This window comes from Embiotoca jacksoni, unplaced genomic scaffold (assembly GCF_022577435.1).
Source record: "Embiotoca jacksoni isolate LCO1_2020_lvr unplaced genomic scaffold, fEmbJac1.0.p SCAF_6, whole genome shotgun sequence".
In the NCBI taxonomy this organism is placed as follows: domain Eukaryota; kingdom Metazoa; phylum Chordata; class Actinopteri; family Embiotocidae; genus Embiotoca; species Embiotoca jacksoni.
The window spans coordinates 16,858,769-16,882,576 of record NW_027185414.1 but is presented as its reverse complement, the minus strand read 5'-3'; the positions used below and the strand labels follow the sequence as shown (position 1 = coordinate 16,882,576).

Genomic DNA, 23,808 nt, shown 5'->3' with positions numbered 1-23,808 from the left:
ACACATGTCGATTACATTTCTGAGGTCACGGTAACGCTGCAGGGAAACATAAGTGACGTCAACGTTGTATAATTAAGTGTTATTATTTGATTATTGTATTTTTGTTGCCCCGTATAAGCAATGTGTAACACATTCCCTTTACATCGGAACTAAAAGGGGGCTTGACCATGGGAACCATCGGTCAATCGTTGTTCTCAACCGGTTAAATATCCCTGACGCACTTGAATGTTCACGTACTAACAGCTTAGCAATATTAGCATTAGCTGATCAAAGAGCGAACAGGCAGTAGTCCGAAACGAGCTGTGTGTGCATTTACACTTAAAACACAGTGTATGTTTTTCTAGCTGTTAATTAAAACAAAACTCTTAACTTATGTCCGCTTGTCGTATTCTTGGTTCGCTCTATTTTGTCCGAGCTTCATTATCGGTTCCTGCGAACTCGCGCGGAACGTTTGCTAACAAAAACACGGCGTTACCAAAACCCAAAATATTAAATACCGCCTGTGCACCTGTCATCGGCATGCGGGGATAATTTGCAAAGTGTGCATGTTCAGACCACAGTGACAAAAGCGAGCTGCGGTGCCAGCCATTGATCACCTGAGGCCCACAGAATGGCTTCTGCAGGACCTGCAGCCGGACCGAGCAGCTCTGCGGAGGATCTCCTCGATATGTACAGTGACCTCAATCAAAACGATGAGGTGAGTCTGAGAGCAGCGCTTGTCATCACTTCGTCGCTTCGGTGGAGTTCGACTGCACGTTTTCATTTGCTACCAGCTTGAAGAGTTTTCGTTTCAAGTTTTCAAATTGGAAGTTGAACATCTCGTATTTGCTTTGATCGAGTTCGCCCACGGCCAGTCAGCGGCAGATCGGGAGATTTCGATAACACATAAAGATGTATTTATTTATTTTTTATTTTTTTTAGAGAGAGAACACTGACATCCCATTGAATTCAGTGTATCTTTCATTCATGGGAAGTAAAATAAACAACAGAGACCAAATATTGTGAATCCTCATCCATATTTACTACACACCAGACTTAACTCATTGGACTGAAGGTCTGGAACAAGTCTGCACAATAAAATATATGACAGTAAAATTTTAAAGAGTGATTGCATTTTCTTCATAAAAAAAAAATATTATGAATCAATCATAAAGACATGTTGGCAATTTATTTTCTGACAATCAACTCATTGATTCACTACTTGTCGTAGCGCTAGTTTACAGGATGGCAAATTTGTCTTAATTCAAATTATTTGTAATTCATTTGTCATTATTCTCTTTCCCGCACAGGATTTGGACAGAATTGCTGAAGCAAATGAACTTTTTGATGCGGTTCTAACTGGTTCTGTTAATCAAGACAAGAACATCGCTGCTGCTGCTGTGGCCCCCGTGAAGAAGTTGCCAGCTGAAGAAGAGGCTAAATCAACAGAAGTGAAAACCCCAAAAGAAGGAAACTCAATGAGGAGACTGTCTTTATATGTTGGAAATTTCCCCTGGGTGAGTAACATCCTCTCTCCATATTAATGTTGTTTTATTTTATAATGCCCAATGCTATTTTTTTGTTTTATTTTGATTTATCCACCTTGACGTGCAGAACATAAAAAACAAAATCCATTCATTTTTGTTTTGTCACAAGACAATTTAACAATTTGAAAAATAAATGGACTCAGATATCTTATAAGTTAGATTATGAGTTTGTGGGTTTTACAGTCCATCTTCTCTCTTGAAGCTAAGAGAGTGAACAGGCTTCAGTTACATCTACACTATGAGGTGTTGTTGCATCTCCTCAACTGAGAAAATGTTCGGCCTGTCATTATAAAATGTTGCTGTCAAGGCAATGACAAGTGTACAAAACTATCTCCCCCAAGTCCAAAAACTGTAACTGTTTTCTTCCCAAGAATTTGCAGCTCTGTTAGATACTTTCTTTAAAATGTATGTTCAGTGTTTGATGCCAAACTGGCTCGTCATCAGGCCAAAACTATAAATTTTGGAGAAGTGTGTAACGCAAATTTTTGGAATGGCAAAACATGCTCTCCAGATCTCAGGTGGATTATTTTACTGGCAGAAGGCCCTTTAATTTGCCTTAAAAATGATAGTAATGTAAAATAGCATTCAAGCTCTTCCAGGACCCTGTGCTGAGTGAGCCACATATCTTGATATACCTGCTTTTTGAATGAGGCCCCTTGTTACATAATAAACAATGTCCTTTAGAATTTGAATTAAAGAGATAGTTTGGATCATTTGAAGTGAGGTTGCATGAGGTACTTATCCATTGTCAGTAGTTAGGGATTGGCACGTCCCCAGTTTGGAGAAGCCTGCAACTGTACCGGCAGGAAAGTGAAGTTATGTTTCTACTACTGCAAGATAATCTATTTTAGCCACCTAAACAAAGGCCCGCCAAAAACAAAAACAAAAAAATCAATATCTGTTCAGGTATACACTATGTCTAGAATGTTTTCAACACTTTACCTTTCTGAGGGTGAACTGAATCTGTCATATGCATCCATTATATCCGCTCTTCAAAGTAACCTTTGACAGAAGGAGTCTTTTTTTTTTATCACACAACACAGGATTTCTACTGCTGCATCGATTGGTTAGTTTTTGTTATTGTCTGACTTTGGTGGTGTCTCACACATTAGTTCAAATTTGAAGTAACATCACAACTAAATAACAAACTAACCAATCAAGGCAGTGGTTGATCAGCAGTATAGATGAGTGACTCCTACAACCCATTTATCAATACAGCCTACTCTTTAATAGAACCTGTTTCATACGCCAGGTCACAAACTGACATTTAGCCTCTTGTTAAAATACAGGTAATCAAAGGTTCAATGTTTTTAATGACAGTGAGTATTTAAAGATTGGATGTTTAAAATATATCCTCAGCAGTTTCTCCTCATAAACCAAAAGATTTGACCCCGTGACACACAAGTTTATCAGCTCTGTTTGTGTTTCTACAACAGTGTTATTATTCATAAAGATCATGAGTTACCCTCTACCCTTCTGTGATTCTATCATTCCCTCTTTCAAAACCTTCTCATACTTGCAGTGGACATCTGACAAGGACCTGACATGCATGGCTCAAAAGTTGGGTGTGAAGGACATCGCAGAGATCAAATTTGCTGAGAACAGAGTTAACGGCCAGTCAAGAGGGTGAGTGTTTGCTGTGTTGATAGAATATAAATAATTCCTGAAAAAATACATCATTTGTTTATTGTAAGAATGGAAGCTTGTCTTTTGATTTTGATAGATTTGGATTTCTTTGACCTGATGCAGGTTGTCATACATGTATTGTTGCCTCTACTCTGATACAGCTACGCAGAAGTGGTGGTAACCTCAGAAGGGTCCCTCAAAATATTGTTGGAAAAAATCCCCCTGTGTGAACTCCATGGGGAAAGGCTAGACTGTCGCTTTGCCACTCGCCAGAACCTCACTGTGTTTGAGGACACAGCAAATAAACGTAAGAGCACCACAAGCTTAAGAAAACACTACTGATGTCACATTGTATTGAAAAATGTCAGTATGTCTGTCAACTTTCAGAAAAACAATGTGTTCTCTACAGGTATACCACTGCGTGTTAATTCCAAAGATTCCAAGGAGTCTGAATCTTCAGATAAGATTCCCTCATTATTATCACAGGAGCCCAGCCCTCCCCCCATACCGCCACTGTTTCCATCGCATCCACTTGCAAACAGGTTTCCTTCATTACCCAGCCCTTTTCTTGGCCAGGCGCCTCCGCCGTTCCCATATATGACACCACCAATGGCTCCGCTCATGCAGCCCCACATGTTCCCTTCTCATCCCGTCCACGTGTCGAGCCAACCGTCTCCCAGTCTGCATATAAATCCGGCTTTCTTCCCACCGGTGCAAGACGGCCACAGCAGCAAAGCTTACAGCCAACAAAAGTGAGAACACACACCTTTTTATTTTTATAGCTACTGAGAACCTCAAACATGAGATAAAATGTATAATAAAATATGCAGAAAACAACCACATGAAACATACTGAAGATAATAAACAAATTAAGATTATGACTGACATGGTAATTTTGAAAAAAGTATATTATGGCAAGAGTTTATTTTTAGTAATAACTTCTGGTGTCATTGAAGTAATTCCATCTCTCACTATGACTATGATGGTATGACTATGTCTATTTTTTTTCAGACACACTCCTCAAACTACAGACGGGGACTTTGAGGAGCTAATGAACAGAAATAGAGCGATTGCCAGCAGTGCCATCACCAAGGCTGTGTCTGGAGCAACAGCTGGTAAGTAAAACTCATCAGATTCTGTCAAGTGCAAGACAGAACTCAGAATTTGATAAGTCATGTGGAGAATGGACTGGTCCCAACCTAAGACTGACTGACAGATGGAAAAAAAAATTTGAAATCTAAAGCTGTTCCAAACCTTACCTCTGCAAAGTTGGTTGTAATCCTGAAGTATTTCTCTGCAACATAAAACATTTGTGGTGCAGCGATAAGCACTGTTGCCTCACACTATGAAGGTTCTGTGTTTGACCCTGAGCTTTTCTTTGTGGAGTTTGTATGTTCTCCCTGTGCCATTGTGGGTTTTCTCCAGGTGCTCCAGCCCCCTCACACAGTCCAAAGACATGCATGTCAGGTTTATTGGGGTTTCTCAATTGGATTTAGGTGTGAATTTGAGTGAGAATGGTTGTCTGTCTTTCTGTGTTGTCCCTGTGATGGACTGGCAACCTGTGTCTAGGGTGAAACCCACCTCAGGTGGAATAGGCCCCAGCCGTCCCATGACCTTGTTCAGGATAAAGCAGGAATTGATGATGGATTTATGAAATATTTATGACTAAATAAGAAGCAGTCTCAATAAATATTTGGAATTCAGCACTTATAAAATAATGACCAGGAATTTCCTATTGTAGTTGGATCAGATTTGATTGAAAGTAGCCTTATGGGTGTACTGAAATCCATGACATTGCCTTTTCCCCACTGAATCCTGTCTACTTTAAACCAGTTAAAAGAGCTCGGAACACAAAATCTCTCTTATAAACTGTGCAGCGTTGTTGTAACCTTCACAGAATCATGTGACTCATAACCAACTGATGAGATTGAGTTTTGACTGTTATGTTGTAACTTTTCTGTATTTAGGGGGTTAAATATTTTTCTAAAACCAAACCCTTGGAGCTTTGAAGTGCTTAACTACTTCAAAGAAACTGTCTCTAATATCTAATCTCCTTGATTACTAATGCAGGAGACATGAGGGTAGCCATGGAAACACTGTTAACTGCCATTGCCGTCATTAAGCAGTCCAGAGTGTTCGGAGATGAACGCTGCCAAGCCCTGGTCACCTCACTTAAAGACACTCTGGTCTCCATCCAGGGCAACTATGGTTCCAGGTTTGTATAATTTTGCATCAGGACTCTGTTGTTGTCATAAAGGAACTGAGGATGGAACTAGCATTATCTTTCTTATCAGTGTTCATCACATAATCCATATTTCTTAGCAGGAGTAGCAGTCGTTCTAGGGACAAAGAAAGAGACCGGGACAGGGGTCGAGACAGAGACCGACATCGCGAAAGACAACGTGACAGAGAGGATTCTTCTGGCTGGGAAAGCGCGGGAATGTCTCGAAGACACCGAGAGCGTTCCTGGAGTGGAGAGAGGGACAAGGAGCGCTCACGGGAACGGGACAGATACAGAGATCACAGAGACCGATACCGCTAACTTGGTAAGCTTATCACTAATTTATCAACTTACTTTACTTATACTGGACACTTTTTTTTTTTGTTCATCTGTTTCAACATTTTGTGTTTTATAGACTCTTTTCACAGCCAACAATTTGACTTGTGACAGCAGGAAATCACAGATATATTCATTCACATTAATAATGAGAGAGTCCAGGTATTGTGATTGCTGGCTCGCTGGAATAACAGGTCAAAATGTCTGCTGTGGAAAAGATCTGTTTTCAGTTGGTGGGTTTCTAATTAAATCGTCTCGTATTGTGTGTTTGTGTCTGTAGTCCAGAAAGACCACAACAAAAGACCTTGCACAAAAATTCCTAAATGTAAAGGGAGTTTTATACGACAACATCCGACATATGGCGTTTGTTCATGTCTCTCGTACAACATACTTTAGCTTGGTTGATTAGTAAACCTGGTAAACAGAGTAATTACCATAGAATATAGTATTTATAGTTGAGCAACAGATTTTGTATCTGGCTTTCAGTGTAAAAGCAGTCCATTGTTTTACGTCAGAAAACCCTCACGTTTACGTCTCCTAATAAAGCTGCCTCAGTATATTCCATATGTTCTCAAATCAAAACTACGGTTCATCAGAGCAGATCCCAGGACTGACTGACTGACTCATGATAGCTTGTGAGTGAATACTAAACTTGTACAGACCTGCTTCCAGTGCGCTGCAGGAACCCTGAAAGTCTCATCCCATTTGATGAGTTTTAGCTCTTTAATTTATAATTTAAGACTTTTTAAGAGATCTTTCCTGAGTATTTTTTCGATGCTGTCAGTTTGTCATCACTCCTGCAATCACTACTAAATGAAAAAGGGGTTTGGCTAAAATAATGGTAATCAATAATTGCAGTGAATGAATAAAATACAATTTAGTCAGCATAGAATATATTAAATCATATGACTCAGAAGTGAAGTATGCAGTTTATTGTTTTGAAGCTGTATTGGTTAAAATGTTAAGAGAACTGCGGGCTGCTGCTTCAAGTCCCCCAAAACCTTTTTGACAGATGACAGTTAAGGAAGTGAAGTTTAGTTATTTGGAGTTCATGGATCTTACCATGTTAGAAACTATTAAGTCACAGACTCTTACTGCATCATATTCTAACAGTCTACTTGTCAGTTTGTTACCATGAACAGACCTAACATGGCTGTACCTCAAAGACAGACAGTATATGTTGAGGTGGAGCATCTACAAAACTTGAGGTTCTTCCTGCTCTGTGAAACACCTTTAGCTGTAGATGCATAAACCACCAACTGGCATAAAGTAATAGGAGGACAGAAGTAGAGTAGTAGTAGTTCTGTTGACAATGTACCCACATCCTCTCAGAGACACTCAATGCAATCCATACTTGATTTGTTTAGGTGTGGTTTTGAAGTGTTTTTTTTTTTTTTTTTTTTTTTTGTTCCTCCCCAGACTGGTGGAGTCCGTGTTTGAAGCAGAGCGACGACAGGACATTTTGTTTTTGCACCAAGTTGTATAGAAGTCTGGAGGAATCCAAGGTGAAACTGGAGATATACATCTCCAGAAGTCTAAAGTGTACTTTTTTGGTTTTTCAGTCGTATGTTCATATTTGGAGTTTTACTTGTTTTAATTAAAAAACAAACAAACAAAAAAAAAAGTAACTGTAGATTTATTGCTGGGCCATCAGATGCTTGCATGAACAATAACCCCTCTTAATAACTTATGTAACAGTGTAATGTTTTCATCACTTTCTTTTGTATTAAGCCTACAGATTAAAAAACATTCCCTCAAAATAGAATTCCAGTGTTTTATTTCTTCAGACATTTTAGTTGTACTACAAGTCCTTACTCAGAACCCCAAGATCTAGTATTTATGTTTGTATTTTTATCTGCTGTTAAGATAAACACCTTAGTGCATCAGAAATGATCAATCAATCAATAATTTCTGATGCTTGTAGAGCACATTATGCCCTGCAAAACGGTTTTACATTAATCCAGTTTTCCCAGTAACATTACTAACAGAAATCTTTGACATGCTGCTTTGCTTTTAATGCACAACACACTCACACAGCACAAACGTGAGGACTCATTTTCATGTTATAGTTCCAGTAATGAGACTGTGGTAACTAGCTATGGTAACAATCTCATTAACAGTTTTATTTAGAAAAAATGCATTATCAAATAGGTGCACAAATGAAAGTTGTTGAAGTCCTCACTGGGGTCTACATTGGTTGTCACATATTAACATAAGTCTGTCCAAGCCACGGCCCAAGAAAGTCCATAGAGTTCCTCCAGGTATCATTTCTCCAGTGGAGCATAATTCAACAATTTCTCAATAAGATCCACGTGAGAAAGAAGCATCCTCCGACAACAGTATCTCTTCAGGCCCAGGGCATCAAGCGCATCACTTGAGAAAGAGAGAGGGAGTAGTCAGTCCTAATTCATGGTATACAGACTGCTGAATGAAGAAGTGAACTGCATGAACATTATTCATTTCCATCACGATAATGGAAATACACAGTGACTACTGAAAGGGTTTTGATGTGTGGTGCACTTCTATCAGACTGCTTCAAGGACATTCAGTTGGTACATCTGCTCCCCTGCATTTATAACTGTTTTGATTTTGACTAAGACTCATTCATAATTCAGGTAACATTGCCAGGAACCCATTGAGATGTAGTGTAGTAACAGAAACCAGTAGTCATCCGTCTCACCCCTCGGTGTACTCCGCTTGAAGTAGGCCGAGGTATGCTTCCCATTTGTTCCCCACTATCTTCCCACAGGTGAAGCACCGTACCGGGATGATCATTGTTGGGACACCTGGGGACAGAGAGAGCACGTCACTGCGTTAACTTCAATACCTGAGTGGTGCGTGTAATGGAAGACGACTATTTGGTCAGCATCATTTAAGTGGAAGCTAGTGCTGTTCACAGACATACATTTAGGATTAACGTGAATTAATTGAAAAGATTAACGCACAAAATGTCCTTGGCTACGTCGTTTCTGTACTTAAATACTGTTTGTTTTTTTTCCCCCAGAGGCAGATGTCGAATTAATAAGATAACGCAAATCCATATAGCCACGCGACTAGCTCAACTGTACGCTGTTAGCTAATGTTAGCCGCTAGTAGCACGCTGCCACAAGTTGACATGATGTACGGTTTGTTTGTTTTTTTACCAGTCAAAGCACAAAGTGTAAACGTGTCACGTTTTGTTTACTCACAGTCGCCGATCTAGTTTACCGAAAAACGAAATCGCTGTTCTTCTGAAAGAAACTAACTCCGACACATCAGGTGTAGTTTCCCTCGCTCTCCTCAGCCGCAACACTTCCGGTCGAAATCCTTCAGAATAAAAGCGCAATTTCCGCAAATGTTAATTGATAATAAACTTGAACAGTTTATTGGATACACCCACGTTGATATGAATGCAAGTGGATAAAAATGTTACAGCCATATATTATCACGTAATACATTCCATCATACATCACAAAACTACAGGCATAAAAATGACCATAGAGTTGACACAGCACCTCTCAAAAACAATCTGCAACACTGAAACTGTGCATGGCAAATTGCAGACGCCCTAAAACAATACTTTTTGGCAGTGTGAACCCCAGAACTGTAGGGGACTGTACAGTACAGACATTTAAAAAAAAAAAAAAAAAAAAAAAAAAAAAATTTAATAGAATAGAATAGAATAGAATAGAATAGAATAGAGGTCTAGTCAGCCAGAGTAAAGACATCCTTCAAAGCTTACAGATCATGTTTTTATGGACCATACAGATATTGATAATAAAGTCAAAATAACTACATTGTAATACACATTGAGCCATCTTTTTTTCTTTTCACAAATACATTTATATCAAGTAATCCTAAAATGTGGTTGTTAAACAGTCGTTAAAAACGTAGTAAGAGCTGATGCAAGAAAGATGAACCATCAACTGTTTTCAAAGATATTAAATATAATTATACCCAAACGATTTTGTTCAAGTCTTAAGATCTAATTTGACAGTGTATATGATATGATATAATATGAAGGCAATTATACACATTTATGTTTATGTTTTCACTTGCAAAGCCTATTTCTAAAAATTGTTGGCTTTTAAGCATTATGGTTATTATTCTTTGTGATCCAGCTGTGGCAATACGACTATATGCTTTGATCTTTAGTCTTGGAAATATGGAAACAAAAATCGTTCAACATAAATGCAAGAATACAGAAAATTAATGAGTTTCACCTCCAAATAATTCTGAAGCTCTGTCTGCAAAAGTGCAATTGTTATTGAAGAAATACTCACTCGGACTGGTTCACTGCCTTTAATCAGGTTGGATTTCAAACTCTGTCTTTTTTACATTTAGAAGTTTGGGGGCAGCGGGGAGGGTGCATAAGGAAAATATGTTAGAAATATATAAAAAAATATATCATAGCCATCATTATCATCCTTACAGTCACCATGAAAAACATCATTATTACCATCATCATCATCTGTAACATCACCATCATTGCCATCACTATACATCATACATTATTACATTGTTTATGTAATTAAACTTGCTACATCACATGTGCTAAATGAGGAGTCCTATCTGAATTATTGCATTTATACGCTGTTGATCTTATGAAAATAGGAATTTTCTTTTTTTTGGTACACTGTATTGTACAATGTAAGGTGAAGTTTGTTTAGGTGTTGGAATATACTATGTTTTGAATGTGTTTGGGGTGTTGCCCATGGTGAATGTGGTAATGCTCATACAATATTGTTGGCCAGGTAATGTGTAAAATGTATTAATTTATGTACCATTAGACCTGGAAACAAGTGATGATGTGAGTCAGAACTGCTATCTACTTATGCAACCCCATGAGTTGTACAATGTGAGTTGAAAACATTGTGTACAGCTGTACAGATGAGTGTGTGCAGCAACAGAATTGTGACTGCTTAACATATGTTCCCCTTTGAGTAAACGATGCAACAGTACTTCATTTACACCCCACTTTCATTGTGTTAGCCACCTTGTATGCTGTCATTGCATTATAGTTGTATTTAGTGATTCATCGAGTTTTGAAAACAAGATTTTGAAAACAGAAGGGGAGCATGGTAAAGACAGAAACAACTCCCATGTTTCGGCAGCAGGCTTTAAACCTGATACTGGAGCACTAATGGCTGTTCAGCATGCTACAGCTAAGCATCTAAACAGACTGAACCAGCATGACTGTGGATGTTGTGAAAGACATGAAAGGTTATTGATTTGACATCATTTGACAGTAAAATAAATCTCTTTCTTATTCTACAGCAATAAATAACTTCACTATTATTTTCTGTTACATAGTGTACATGTTTTATGTCCAACAATTCCTTACATGCCATTCGTCAACCACTGCATGCTTATGTTCTGTTGCTGAAAAAGTTTGTTCTGAATTGCACTGTGCCATTTTGTATTTGGCTTTTTTTTATATTGAGGGATTCAGCTAAGAGAAACTAAATCCCTTCAATAAGGCATTTATTATGCCAAAATATGTGCAATTATCACAGTGCATCATTCTGGCTGTCTTTAGCCGACTCTCTCAATTGTCTTATTTAAAGGTAAAATAAAACCTTGAACTGTATTAACATCTCTAAGTTTCAACATTATGAATACAGTACAGTTTTTCATGATGTTTTATCAAGGTGAACCAAGCTCTTTTCCAACATAAGAATGTAAAAATATTGCAACCTTATGTCAATATTTGTAAAAACTGGATTAAACAAGATAAAGCAGTTGAATAAACTTCAGGGAGTTTAGGCCCTTAAGATTAGTAGTACAGTGTTGATTTTTTTCTAAAGAAATAAATTATTACATTTTTGATGCAGTACTGTGGCAACTTCATGCATATACTATGTATATTTATGCTTCATATACAGCCTTGTTTAAAAGTTGAATGGTTTGTTTTACTACAAGTGAAAGCAGGCCAGGAAAAAAGAAAATGCACACTGGCTCCCCATCCCCCCATTTGTACCATGATAGTCTGTGAACCAATCAGCAATGACGCTCTAAACTCATCAACCAATAAATACTCTAACTTGAGACAATGATTTGGTTTTAATTTCTCCTTGCCAGTAGGAACACTCCAAGCAAGATGGCTCCTGCAGCAATAACAGCACCCCCGAAGAGAAAAGGTTTCAGGTGCTCCAGAGAGTCTGTGCCGGAGGCCGGAGCCTCGTCACCTGCCGCTGCCGTCTCAGCTTCTGCTGCCCCATCCTGGGAGGGAGGGGGATTCTCAGGCTCAGGTGGTGCAGGGGCAGGGTCAGGCTTGCGTGGGGCTGCCGGTTCCTTTTTCTCTGCTTTAGATGCTGCCTTGGGCGCTGGAGCCCCCGACTTGGTCTTGGCTTCCATGGACTCTTGAGACAGAGGTGTGGTCTGGTCAGGAGGAGTCTTTATAAGGTCAGCTCGGTGCTGCTTCACTGAGGAAAAACAGCAAACAGACACAGCCAGATTATCCCTCTAAATTAGGATCAGACATCAAGTTATCGGCCCTGTTGAGTGTAGAGACAATGTCGAATGAAAGAGCCCCCAATATATTCACTGTACAGCCGGAAAGCAGTCATGTGGCGGTGAGGCCTTAAATGTGACCTTGGAAAAATATGACATTGGTGCACTCCGATGCTCAAGGGGACAGGAAATTGTTTATTTTGGTCACAGCTGTTGTGACATAATCTTCAGATGAAGGAATAATTTCACCGCAGCTTCCTGTATTAAGCTTTTCTGCGGGAAAATCTGCTAGTTTTGTAAAAGGAATGTCACTGCAGCTGAGGAGCCTATTCATAGTGAAGAACTGAATATATATTGCTTTAACCCTGACAAGAGCCTAGTACAGATAAAATAATATGCAGATTCAAGCCGTTTCCCTGTCTTGCACCCTGTTCTCTCACTGTAAAACCCGCATGAGTCATTTGGGCTATAAATGGAGGACAAGATGGAGGAGAAAAATAAGGACCACAGCAACTGCGATAGAGGAAATCAGTGAGAATGCAAATGAGGAAAACTGAAGAGGAAAAAAACACTGCTGAGATTGAATGAACGCATTATAGCCGCTTAAATGTTACAGACTGTAGGCTGGACACATATTTACAAAAATGCCTCCGACTAAATCTTTCTGTGATGTGATTAGAGGAAAAAGGGGTGTTACCTACCTCTCCAACAGATCTGTAGAGATTACAAGAATAACAGATGGAGTTCAAAGCGCAGCAGTCTCTGGATCTGAGAATGTCCTTAACATAAGAAAATGAGAGAAATCGGAGAGATGGAGGACACTGAAGCAGGAGGGAGGAGAATAAGAGGGAGAGGAGGAGAGACTGGGATGTACCATCTGGTGCACTAAATAGGGGGAGTCTACTTTCTGATTACATCCTGGTTTTAATCTTTTTTTTTATTATTTTAACTTTCTTCGTCAATTGAGTTATAGCTGTATGCATTATTTCAATAGGGCAAAGGCCAGTTTCTCACTTCTGTTGCCAGATATAATACACAATGTTTCCCAAATCATTTTGTTAGGTCATTTTTTTCATGTCTTAGTTTGGAAAATATCATTTACAGTGTTTTTAATTGTGTACTCAGATAAAAAGCAGTGTGCGGTCGGGGTCACATTACATTTTCCCTTTTAAGTTTCTTACATGCTTTTGTTTCAATAGATCCAACATCTCACAAAAAAATCAAAGATTACAGAAAAAGTCCAAAAACTGAAAACAGATTTGTGTATGAATACTATATTATCATCTCACAAGTACTCAAATCTATTAGGATTTTTAGTATTGAGTATTTTTACATTGCTGTATTGGTACTCAAGTAAAAAAAATCGGAATACTTCCTCCACCATGTAGTACACACAGTCTTCATTGTACAGACAATAATTATTATGACTACTTAGAAATCTATAGGACTGACCTGCAGTATCTTTAGCTACATAGCCACTGTATGCTGTAGTCTATACAAATGTCTATGTATAATTTGAGAAATTTGGCAAATATGCAGGGCAATATCTGTATCTCACACTATGGGCTTCATTACATATTTAACATTTATGTATCAAAATGAATCCTGTTGCAATACAGTTTCAAGCAGCTTTGAATCTATTTTCGGATAGATAACCCCAAACCATGAGGTCGGCAGTCTTGGCAGCAAGATGAAAGTGAGAAGTCTCTGAGACTCTACTGGTGAGCTGTTCACTCATTCATTGAATTTCTTTTCAACAAACAAACAGATACTTTATTAATCCCGCAAAGGGGGATTTAAAAAAAAAAAATATATATATATATAATATAGCAAGGACAATTGTGCGCATTTTTGAGAGAGGATAGTGACTGTGCCCACTACTGGTTTTTCATGTGTAGATTTTATGACGCAGTTTATACGTCGGTCCAAAGAACATGGTTCTATGTCAAGATAGTTACAGGTAAAGTAAGAAGTCGTTGGGCCGATGCGTACTTGTTGACGTAAAAGAAACACACAAAACATAAAAATGTGTCATGCTGTGATTCAAACTATATGAAGTTTACACATCAGCAAGGACTAAACAAAACATTTGAGGACTCGTTCGAGAACGATTGTGCTAATAATAAAAAAATGTGCAAATGTCTAGGATATATTATAGAGTCCAGATCTAATCAAATGATCCACGTGACATTCCTGGTAGTTTTAAGCAAAGGTTTGTTTGACAAAACGTTGTTTAAAATCCATGTTTATCCCCAGCACAAGTCTGGCTTTGCCTGCATCGCAGTGGTAACGAAAGTCCATTTAGGTTAAATACTAAACTGCGCGTGCGCATCAAGCAACCCCACGCTCGGTGTAATAAGCTAATATTTTTGCCTTTTTAGCCTTATTCTGTGTTTTTTTTTTTTTTTTTTAATAATTAAAAAAAAAAATTTTTTTTTAACAAATGGCGTTCAGAACCGAGAGCTTTCTCCAACTATAGAACATCTGAACAAAACCAAATCCGTGTGTTCGGCCTCCTCTGGGGTTTTCTGGGTGACATCAGGAAGGGGAGCGGCAACCTCTCACACAACGCTGCTCTCTGAACCAGCTGCAGGTTCCTTCATATTCACAAACCACCAGTGGCGCCCTTCCTCCGCAGGATGTCCAAAGTGTCTGCCGGCTGCCATTTACCAAAACGAGTCAGGTGTGCGTAAACCGAACGGCATTTTCGCAGCCAAACGCGGAAGGGGAATAGCCAAGTTCGTACGTATTTTTCGGTGGGAAAATATCCTAAGGGATGGGCCAGATTCTCGGGGAACGCTTCCTCCGTGTGTCGGGGGCTCGGGAGTTGTTCGGCTGATTGCACACACGGGCTACCGACTACAACGTGAGACCCACGGCGCTCGTCTTGTTCGTGAAACCCGATGGGACTGTGGTCGTCTGTGGAGAGGCGTATGATTATGTCGTGCTGCGGCGGAACGGCATGAAAATGAGCCACAATCTGGGAACATCTTCAGCCGACGACGTGTTGCTGTGAAGCAGAGGACCGAGCCGTCAGTCGTGTCGGTGATTACGCTCTTTGATGGTATGCATGAGGTCTGCCTGACAGCCGGGCACACAACCGAGGAGGCTCTGGATCTTTGACGTGTCTGGGTCCATTCATCCCGCTGCTGTAATGACGTCCGCACGGTTATTATAAATCTATCGGCGAGACGTTTGAGACTTTTATCCACCCAAACCGGAGCCCGGTATCGGGGAGCGTGAGGCTGAGGCGGAAGGATATGGGAGAGAGAGCGGAACCGATGCAGTGGGTCTCGGCAAGGCATCGTCAAAATACAGGTGAGCAGCAGCCGCCGGATGAGGAGACTGATTCATAAACTGCTTTTAGCTATGCGCACACTCAGGGCAGCAAACCCGCCAAGACGCAGGCAGCGTGAGCCCGGCTTTTAAAACCCATGATTGATACCGTGATTCTTAGGCCACATCTCCATTAGCTAGGCCCGCAGGATGCCACCTTAAGCAGCTGCCCTGATTACACGAGATTATGAGCTACTGCTGTTTATCGACTTGTTGGAATCACGCATTCTGATGCTGTTGCACGTTTAACACACGGAGCTGCAGCTAATCATAGACTGAGTGTTTTTGTTATTCTACATTAGAGGCAATTAACAGTATGCAATGTCAAAATAATGGAAAATGTCAATCTTCTTATCAATTTAAAGATACTCAAAGTGACGGGACAGCTTCTTAGCCGACTGTCAGCACCCCGAAGTATTCAGTTGAAGTAAGTTAAATAAGAGACACCACTACCAATATTGGTGTTGGCTTATGTTTTTGCTTATTTAGTAACTAATTGATCAGTCCCTGCTCCTTTCATTACTAAAAGGAAGCTTGACTCACCAGATTTAAGGCCGAGCCTTCACACCCTCCAGACTTCATCCTTTCAGTTCAGCTGTAGTTGACATGCTCCCCTGAACAAAAAAAGGGACCGGGCACAGTGACAGTTATGGGGACTGACACATCTGTTTATCATTTACCTGAATATTTCATGCCACTCAACGGGCAAATGCCTTCACCAGGCTATGGTGCAACATAAATGACCAGAGGTGTGAGGAGAAGAATGGCCACATGTGAGGGTTTTGAATAATAGTAATATAATATTTCAATCTTAGAGTGTGACACACTATTTGAGCAAAATGATTGATGAGTTCCGGAAAGAGGGAAATGTTAAGTCAAAAAGTGTCTCATATTGTTGTCAAGATCTGTTGTAGACTTCTGTTTTACACTGAAGCACCTAATGAGCGGGGGCATTGCGTGTTTGAGGCACACAGATGGGGACTGGACTTATCTACCTTACACCCATATAGACAAGCCTATACACTGTATTTAATCAAATTTGAACTAAAGCAGGGGTATTAAAATGCAGCCTTTCACTGCTATACTTAACCTCTCCACCCTCACCCGCCACACCATATCGCTGATTGTTAGTGGCCTACATTCCCTGCTGTGATGAGAAGGGTGGAAAAGCTTAACACAGAAAAGTGGAGAACACAACTAAACTAGTTTGTGGGTATATTTTAGTGGTGAAATATTTTTTTCTTTTTAAAATAGCTCCCCTGAGATTGAGTATGGTCAAGTGTGTAGCAAAAGAAGACGGCGAGGCCGGGCCCAGCCATGTAAGGCCGCATCAACACCCGTGTAAACAGCAGGTTCACTGGCATCCCTCTGGGATTCAATCCCAGTGGAAACCAAGTGCCTCCAGCGGAGTCCTGACAGGTGTGCTGTCTCTTTGTTTTCACTGTCAGTTTGTGTAAGACTTGTTCCTACATCACCTCTTCTTTGCTTCACTTCTCAACTATTGACTTCTTAATGTCAGCTGATTTAGGAGGGCCTAGTTAACGACTCACATTGCTTTGGGATGAAGCAGCAGCAGAGTGCAGAATTTTGTAGTACTTGGTCGTTGTGGTTCTGCAGATAACCAACAGCATTGATGTTGGTACAAAATTCAGTCATTTGTGCTGTTTCAGTGCTTCTTTTACAAGAATGCAAAGACATTATGACTCATTTCTTACATCTGTGACCTATAATTTGGACAGAAGTGTTAAATGGGTGTGAAGTCTTGTTACCTGCATAAATTAGGAGCAGGGTAAAATGCAGCTGCTAAAACTGAATACAACACAAAATTATCATAGTCAAAGATTAAGAAATGATTATTAATCGACAGTTACTTCCCTAAACAGAAGTCCTACAGTTTAAGTCCTCAGCACTGATGAAATATAGAATAATTTCCAAAGCCGTTTTTTTTTCATGTTTAGTGTCCAAACGTGGTTCATTTTGCGAGGTTTTTCTTGATTAGTTTTCCATCTCCATCCTTGCATTCACTGCTTCCCATTTCTTATAAGCTTGGCTTTAACATCAATATCTTGTGCGTGTTTTGTGTATGAAACCACAACAATCATGAGCCCATGATGTACTGATGTGTTGTAAGAAACAGAGTATAGCAGGAGTTTAACAGTAGACGTTTTATAAACCACCAATGCATTATGATATGATGGAAACAAATAATTTTTAGTTGAGCAGCTCACACCCTACTTGAAAGTATATTTCCATTTGCTCTTGAAATTGAAGTTAATTTTGTTATCTGTAAGCGGAGTAAATTTCAGCATTAAAAGCTTCTTTTAATTATTTTACGCTTCTTTTCTTAAAATGTGCACAAGTTCACAACAGACTGAAAAAAATAGGAAACGAGTTCCAGTGACCCCTCGCTGTGCATCCATTTGCCAGACATGGAAATGCAAATTCATAAGTGATAACGAGGCAATTAACATGTTCAAATTTGCACTTCCCAATAACCCCCTGTTATATATTCAGTGCATGTGTAAGACTTTGCTTTAAAGTATTGTGGAGATACAGATTACATAGCATGCACCCTAATTTGGGATTTGAATCATCGGTTATACAAATAAGTAAAATGGCATCACCCACTGATAAGAAGAGGGCGACAGTATTGATGATCTGGGAGGTGTTTTGTAGGCAGGTGTGAGTCCTCTTCCAGACAGACTTGCATTTATTGCAAAATCTCTAAGCAGCAGCCAGTAATAGACAACTGTTTAATGGAAGTGTGCGGAAATGCTTATTTATTGGTCCATAATAAATTCATCATACTGCTGAAATCCTACAGCTGCAGGAGAGTGTTGCATTGACAAAACTGCTGCAGTTATTTTCAGGATCTGACCAGATACAATGACAAACACATCTCTACATGGTTTATGGCAAGAAGCCACAGACAGGTTAGCAGACCACATATGTTATCATCCCTCCCCCTCCTCCCCTCACCCCCACACACACACACCACACACCACACACCACACACACACACGAACACACACACACGTATACACGAACACATACATGCAATCTGAAGCGCACATACTATCACATCAACTGGAAGAAGAGAAAATGGAGTGGGAAGAGGTGAAAGGGATTGAGTGGGTGGCAGTGGGAGAAAAAGATGGAGAAAGAGGCAGAGGGAGAGTAGGAGTGAGTGGCACATGGCTTTCAGTCTAAAAAAAGATGAACAACACGAAACCAAAACCAGAATCTGGATTAGTGAAAGAAGAAAGAGGAGGGGGACAGGGGAAGGCTAGAGGAGAAAATGTAGGTTTCTTCTGCACCGAAAATCTGCAGATGCACACGCTCAGTTTCATGCTCATAAATGTCCTCTAAAATATGAATACTGAATGAGTGTGTGGGTAGGAGAGAGCATGAAGATGGAAGATGAGAAAGATAGAGGGTGAGATTGTTTAGGACGGACAGAATACTGCTGTAGTGTGACAGAATAAGGCGAGACGGGGATCGTTTTTAGACAGCAGGAGCAGAGCCAGATATGTGACAAATGCTAGAGAGAATCTTGATCTGAGCAGAGTGTAACAGTGACCCAGGCAGAAAAAGAGAGAGACTGGAGCAGATGGATGTATGACAGCGAGCAGAAGAGACGGAGATTTTTGGGACTGTCCTGCCAATCCAGCATAACCTCAGCGTTTTCTGTGGACATTCTTAGTAGTGTGTCTCTCCATTTGTGCCCAACACCTCACTACATGCCAAGCTCTCTTCTGCCTGCCTTCACTGTCCCCTCAAGCAAATACTTTTCCTTTTTAGGTGATTTCTATTAATTCTGACAGCATAACAAGCTACCTGCAGGACAGGGAAATCTTCAGCTACTGCCACTGGTGCATTTTGTGTGTACAGATGTGATGGCATTTAAGACATTGTTCTGTGATAATTAAAAAAAAATAGATATTCTTTGTTTTGATGTCAACTTTTGATTAAAAGACAGAAAGCACCATATGAATATTCACTTCCAAACGATCGGCACAAGACTTCCTGCAGAAAGTAAATCTGCTGCAGTGACTGTCGGATACATCCAGGATGTATTCAGGTCCTTGAGTGAAAGCTGAAGTTTGTTTTGACGGACACACCTGAGTTTACATAGATTCTCTTCTCCATGTGCATCCCACTCAAAGCCGGTGCTTTTCATTTGCATAACTAGCCTAAACATAGAACAATGGGCTCTATTGACTATTGAATGGAGTTCATCTGCAGGCTAAACATGGATAACATTTAGCCACAGTTTTGTAATTTGGTCATTTACTGCCTGATAATTGCTTGATGCCAATTTTGGATGGAAACCCACAAAATAAACACAAGTTTCAAATTGGTCTCCATCATGTCAACTACTTCACCAAGCAAAGAGAATCTTGTGCTGAATAATGCTCACATTACTACACACTAGCCAAGCTTCCTATGAAAACTGCCGTTTTGAGTCCAACTAAAGTGAAAAAACACCTGTTAGTTGGTGGCAGTACAATCATATAATGTGTCTGTTCAAACCATGATTAAAAAAACCAAAGTTGCTTAACCCAAATCAGTTTTGCCCCCCTGTAGGCCTGACAGGTTCCTGCAATAGGAGTCCACTGGTGACAAGTTTTCACAATGCAAAAGTATCCAAATGTATTGCATACAAAATGAATGAATTTAAGCAACCCCGGCACCATAATCCAGTTCTCACCTGTCCGTGCATGTGCTCAGCATGGTGTGTTTTCGGAGGAAAATTACTCTGGATGGTTTCAAAAGGTTCATCTGTGCATTGTGATACATTTTCCAACATGAAAACGTGGCTCCGTTGGAATATTGTGTGAGAAAAGAAGGCTGAACACAGCCTGAGCATGACAAAACAACAACTTTGTACAGTGACCTTTTACACATGCAGGGAAGGATTGTTTGACCTTCCTACTGCAGATTATCGGCGGATTATCACTTTTAGGCTTAAACTAATCTGTTAAAAGTGGAAGTGCTGCTTTTCATTAGTGTGAAGACAAAGTGACACCTGTGAAAAAACCTTGCATTATCATATTTATAAAAAAAAAAAAAAAAAAGGGAACTCTGTCAGAAATGATTATGACTAACATACATCAGTTAACCTGGAAATTGTATTCTTCTGTTTTGATAATGGACCAGTATTTCTCAGATGTTTGTTTTCAAACCAGTTTGTAAACTCTGCTCTCATCTGTGTGTGTGGAGAAGCTTGCGAGACAGACTGAATGTTCTCCAGCTTGGTTAGAGAGGTGATAAATGGTTGAGGTTACACAGGCAGAGAATGTGATGGAACATAAAAAGGCTGTAACCAACAGGCTCTGTACCACAGCTTGGCTTGATGCTGCTGTTGCTGCTGCAGACTAACTGAGTAAGATGGAAGAGTAGGATGCTAAAACACCTGCTACTAGTCATACCAGATCAACCCGCTACCTCCAAAACAAGGAATATAAAACAGGGCTGAGTTCTGATGGTATTTGAGCTTGTAGTTTGTGCAGATTTTAGAATCGGGGCAGTATCTGTGGCTCCCTCGGGAGTGAGATGTGTTGGTTGTAATCAACAGTGTTGTGTGTCATGATTTGAGCAGTGAGACCAGGTGAGTTGTAACTTTTACCCTTTATCAGCAGCAGTGCGTTTAAGGATTTTATGAGAAAATGGCAAGAGTTTTTTTTAAACGTATATAGGCTCTGTGTAAGTAAAATTACGATGATTGTGGATCTCAGCAGGGGCTTGCTTGTGGAGAATATGCATCAGACAGGTTCAAACACACTCATTCTCAGTGAAACGTTTCCGATGCCGTGCTGCATACCTATTCCTCGTCTGTCTCTGTCAAAAACAAAGCCACAATGATGGACGGGAGCCCTGTCATTGTTGTTACATCATTGTTGTTGCGTCACGTGGGTATGGGCCTGGCACATAGTAGCACACTGACTGTGTGGAGCACAAAAGCATTGCTCACATGCAGGAGTATATCATAGGCGTTCCACAAAACACGTCATTTGGATGCAGATGGATTCACTATAGCTCAGGATGAGCGTTTGCATGACTCATACCTCATGCAGAATTAATCTCTCATAGCAGAGTGAAGAACAGCCGTTCAGTTTAGAAATGTCTGCGTAGTAGAGTTGCGTTAAAGGTCAGGTTCTAGACATTTAGATGCTCCTTTGATCTCAGGCTATAACCCACAGCGAGGTGGGAAGAGGGGTGGGGCAGCTTCAGGTGCTGGAATTGAGTATTTATTGCTTGATTAGGTTTAAAGGAGGCTTAAAAATACAAACTGAAATTTCACCTCATTAACAACATTAGGAAGTTTCGCTATTAGTCCCACAGCATCAATAATGGATTGGCATTTGCTTTGATCCTGACTGAGCATCTTTAACAAGAAAATCATGGAGGATATCATGAATTTTAAGAGCAAAGGATTTTTAAAATTTTATGACACTGCACAGTAATATAAACATTTTGGCATTTGGAAATGTGCTGTTCTATCTTATAATAAATAGTAATATAAGTTATGTAAACAATATTAAGCACTGTATAGGCTATAAAAACATAAATACAATTTATGTGAGTTTTAAGTTTTATGTAATAACATTTAGGACAGGAAAGGGTTGCATGAAACAATAAGAAAAGAGCAATGCTTTGTTCATTGGTCAAAATATCTATAAACCCACAGAAAATCTACACTGAAAAAGCTGTGTATATTTTGTGCCATGTTCAAAATCATTTATTGCAAACTTTTTTTTTAGTCCATTATCAATAATAACTGTAGTCAGACTCTGCCTTACGAAAAGAGCCTAAACCAGTCATGACATCCTTTGAGCTGCATTTAACCTAAAAAATGCTGTTTGTTCAAATTTGCCGTGTTGAGGACAAGTCCTGATAGTGTTAATGAAAGTAGCATTAGTCAGCTTTCTCTGTCAAAAGGTGTCAGCTTGTGCTGTGTACAGGTTGTGAAGATCATTACGTTACCATAAATCACAACAATCCAATTGTGTGTCCAGAAGGTTTTACGTTGTACCATTTTTTTAAAGAGTATTTATTCCACGCACAAAATATACTGTAACCTGTTATTGAGATGCTTTGCATCTGTGGGACTGAATCACTTAAAGCTCACTTACACATTGAGTATGAATTTTGAAATTATAGGCACATTCTTCTCAAATACATCCTTCATTTTTGCTAAAAATCAATCTTTTTAAATCTTTTAAACAGCAATTTTTGATCGTGGTCAACTCGAATTAATGGTTAATGTTGCCTGGAATTAATAACATTCTATTTATCTTTTTCATGTCCAAAAGGCCAGAGTATCCCGTAAACATAAAGTAGAATATAATGTTGGTATGATACAGTTACCCATTTAAAAAAAAAAAAAAAAAAAAGTTGAAGGGCATCAGCTAATGTCCACAGTAGAAGCCAAACAGCACCACTAACAGGCTAACATCCTGTGGGCGATGGATGGGAAAGCCCTTGAGGAGGAAACTGCTATTAGCGAGGATGGTGTGATGAGACATGAGACTGATGACCAGAGTCTTCCTTGAAATGAGACCAGCAGAGGCCCTCTCCTCACAGGTCAGTGCTGATTAGTTTTATGCAGAACTGATTACGAGAGTAATCAGCTGGGTTTCGTTTATTTCACTGTGCACCTTGATAAATTGCCAATCTGATCTTGAGGACAAGTCACATCTGTTCACATCCACATCGTTTCCAACTGGATTTGGAGAGTACACTGATAGGTTAAGGGACACCTTTCTGAGGGTTCTTTGTACATTGATCTCCTCAGAACCTCTCGAGTAATCAGTCGGAAATATTGATTGACATTGTTGGCTGGCAGAGGCCTAGAAAGAATACAACCCGAGTACAGATTGATTAAATAGAACCGTTTCTGGCCTGCTCATGGTTGGGTGAAATCATTTTTATGAGTAACAATAAACATGACGGGTGATGAGTACGTGGCTGCAAAGACAACTGATAATGATGGTGCTGGTAATATTAATTATAATCGTTGAAAACAATTTAATCGTTTTAAACAATTTTATAGCAGTTCATGGGTCATATCAATCATTTAACAATTGACATAGATTTAATTCACAACAACTTGATTTTCTGTGGCTTCTCAAAAGTGAGCATTTGTTGATTGTTTCGGTTTCATATTGTAAATTCAGGATGCGCAATAATAAAACGTGTCATTGATATCGGCCGATAAAGGTATGCTTTCAAATTAAATATTGGCATTTGAATGAATGTTCTCAACAAGCGGGCTGATAAAGTAACGCTTAAATTAGGCTGAAATGCTCAATGTTTGACTAAAAACTC

At 39.6% G+C, this 23,808-nt stretch overlaps 3 protein-coding genes and 1 long non-coding RNA gene across 9 annotated transcripts in view; 2 read left to right on the top strand and 2 right to left on the bottom strand.

Annotated features, from left to right (window-relative positions):
* The first annotated feature begins 187 nt into the window (after positions 1-187).
* Positions 188-10,152, top strand: LOC138213460 (cleavage and polyadenylation specificity factor subunit 7-like). Of its 2 annotated transcripts, none has more exons than XM_069174597.1 (9): positions 188-697; positions 1,290-1,496; positions 3,049-3,152; positions 3,314-3,459; positions 3,562-3,904; positions 4,164-4,267; positions 5,223-5,367; positions 5,475-5,698; positions 7,129-10,152. In XM_069174597.1, exons 1-8 carry the CDS (start codon positions 611-613, stop codon positions 5,692-5,694), a joined length of 1,356 nt encoding a protein of 451 aa, XP_069030698.1. In that variant the 5' UTR covers positions 188-610; the 3' UTR covers positions 5,695-5,698; positions 7,129-10,152. The 2 variants fall into 2 exon arrangements, with proteins under 2 accessions (XP_069030698.1, XP_069030699.1); XM_069174598.1 differs by having other exon boundaries at positions 189-697; positions 5,478-5,698.
* On the bottom strand, positions 7,765-9,011 carry polr2l (RNA polymerase II, I and III subunit L). Its single transcript, XM_069174600.1, has 3 exons — positions 8,898-9,011; positions 8,390-8,495; positions 7,765-8,082 (listed from the first exon to the last, which is right to left on the bottom strand). Exons 2-3 carry the CDS (start codon positions 8,482-8,484, stop codon positions 7,974-7,976), a joined length of 204 nt encoding a protein of 67 aa, XP_069030701.1. The 5' UTR covers positions 8,485-8,495; positions 8,898-9,011; the 3' UTR covers positions 7,765-7,973.
* Positions 9,977-13,231, bottom strand: LOC138213464 (uncharacterized). The gene is made up of 2 exons (XR_011179522.1): positions 12,843-13,231; positions 9,977-12,113 (listed from the first exon to the last, which is right to left on the bottom strand). It is a non-coding gene; the product is annotated as an uncharacterized lncRNA (long non-coding RNA).
* Positions 13,232-14,711: 1,480 nt separating this feature from the next.
* dagla (diacylglycerol lipase, alpha) overlaps positions 14,712-23,808 on the top strand; it is a 33,879-nt gene continuing 24,782 nt past the window's right edge. The window contains exons 1-3 of one of the 5 annotated variants that reach the window (XM_069173426.1): positions 14,712-15,459; positions 15,843-15,904; positions 16,732-16,896. The gene's annotated coding sequence lies outside the window, so the exon portion shown is untranslated. The remainder of the gene's footprint in view (positions 15,460-15,842; positions 15,905-16,731; positions 16,897-23,808) is intronic. The other 4 variants (XM_069173427.1, XM_069173425.1, XM_069173428.1 and 1 more) reach the window with 4 other exon arrangements.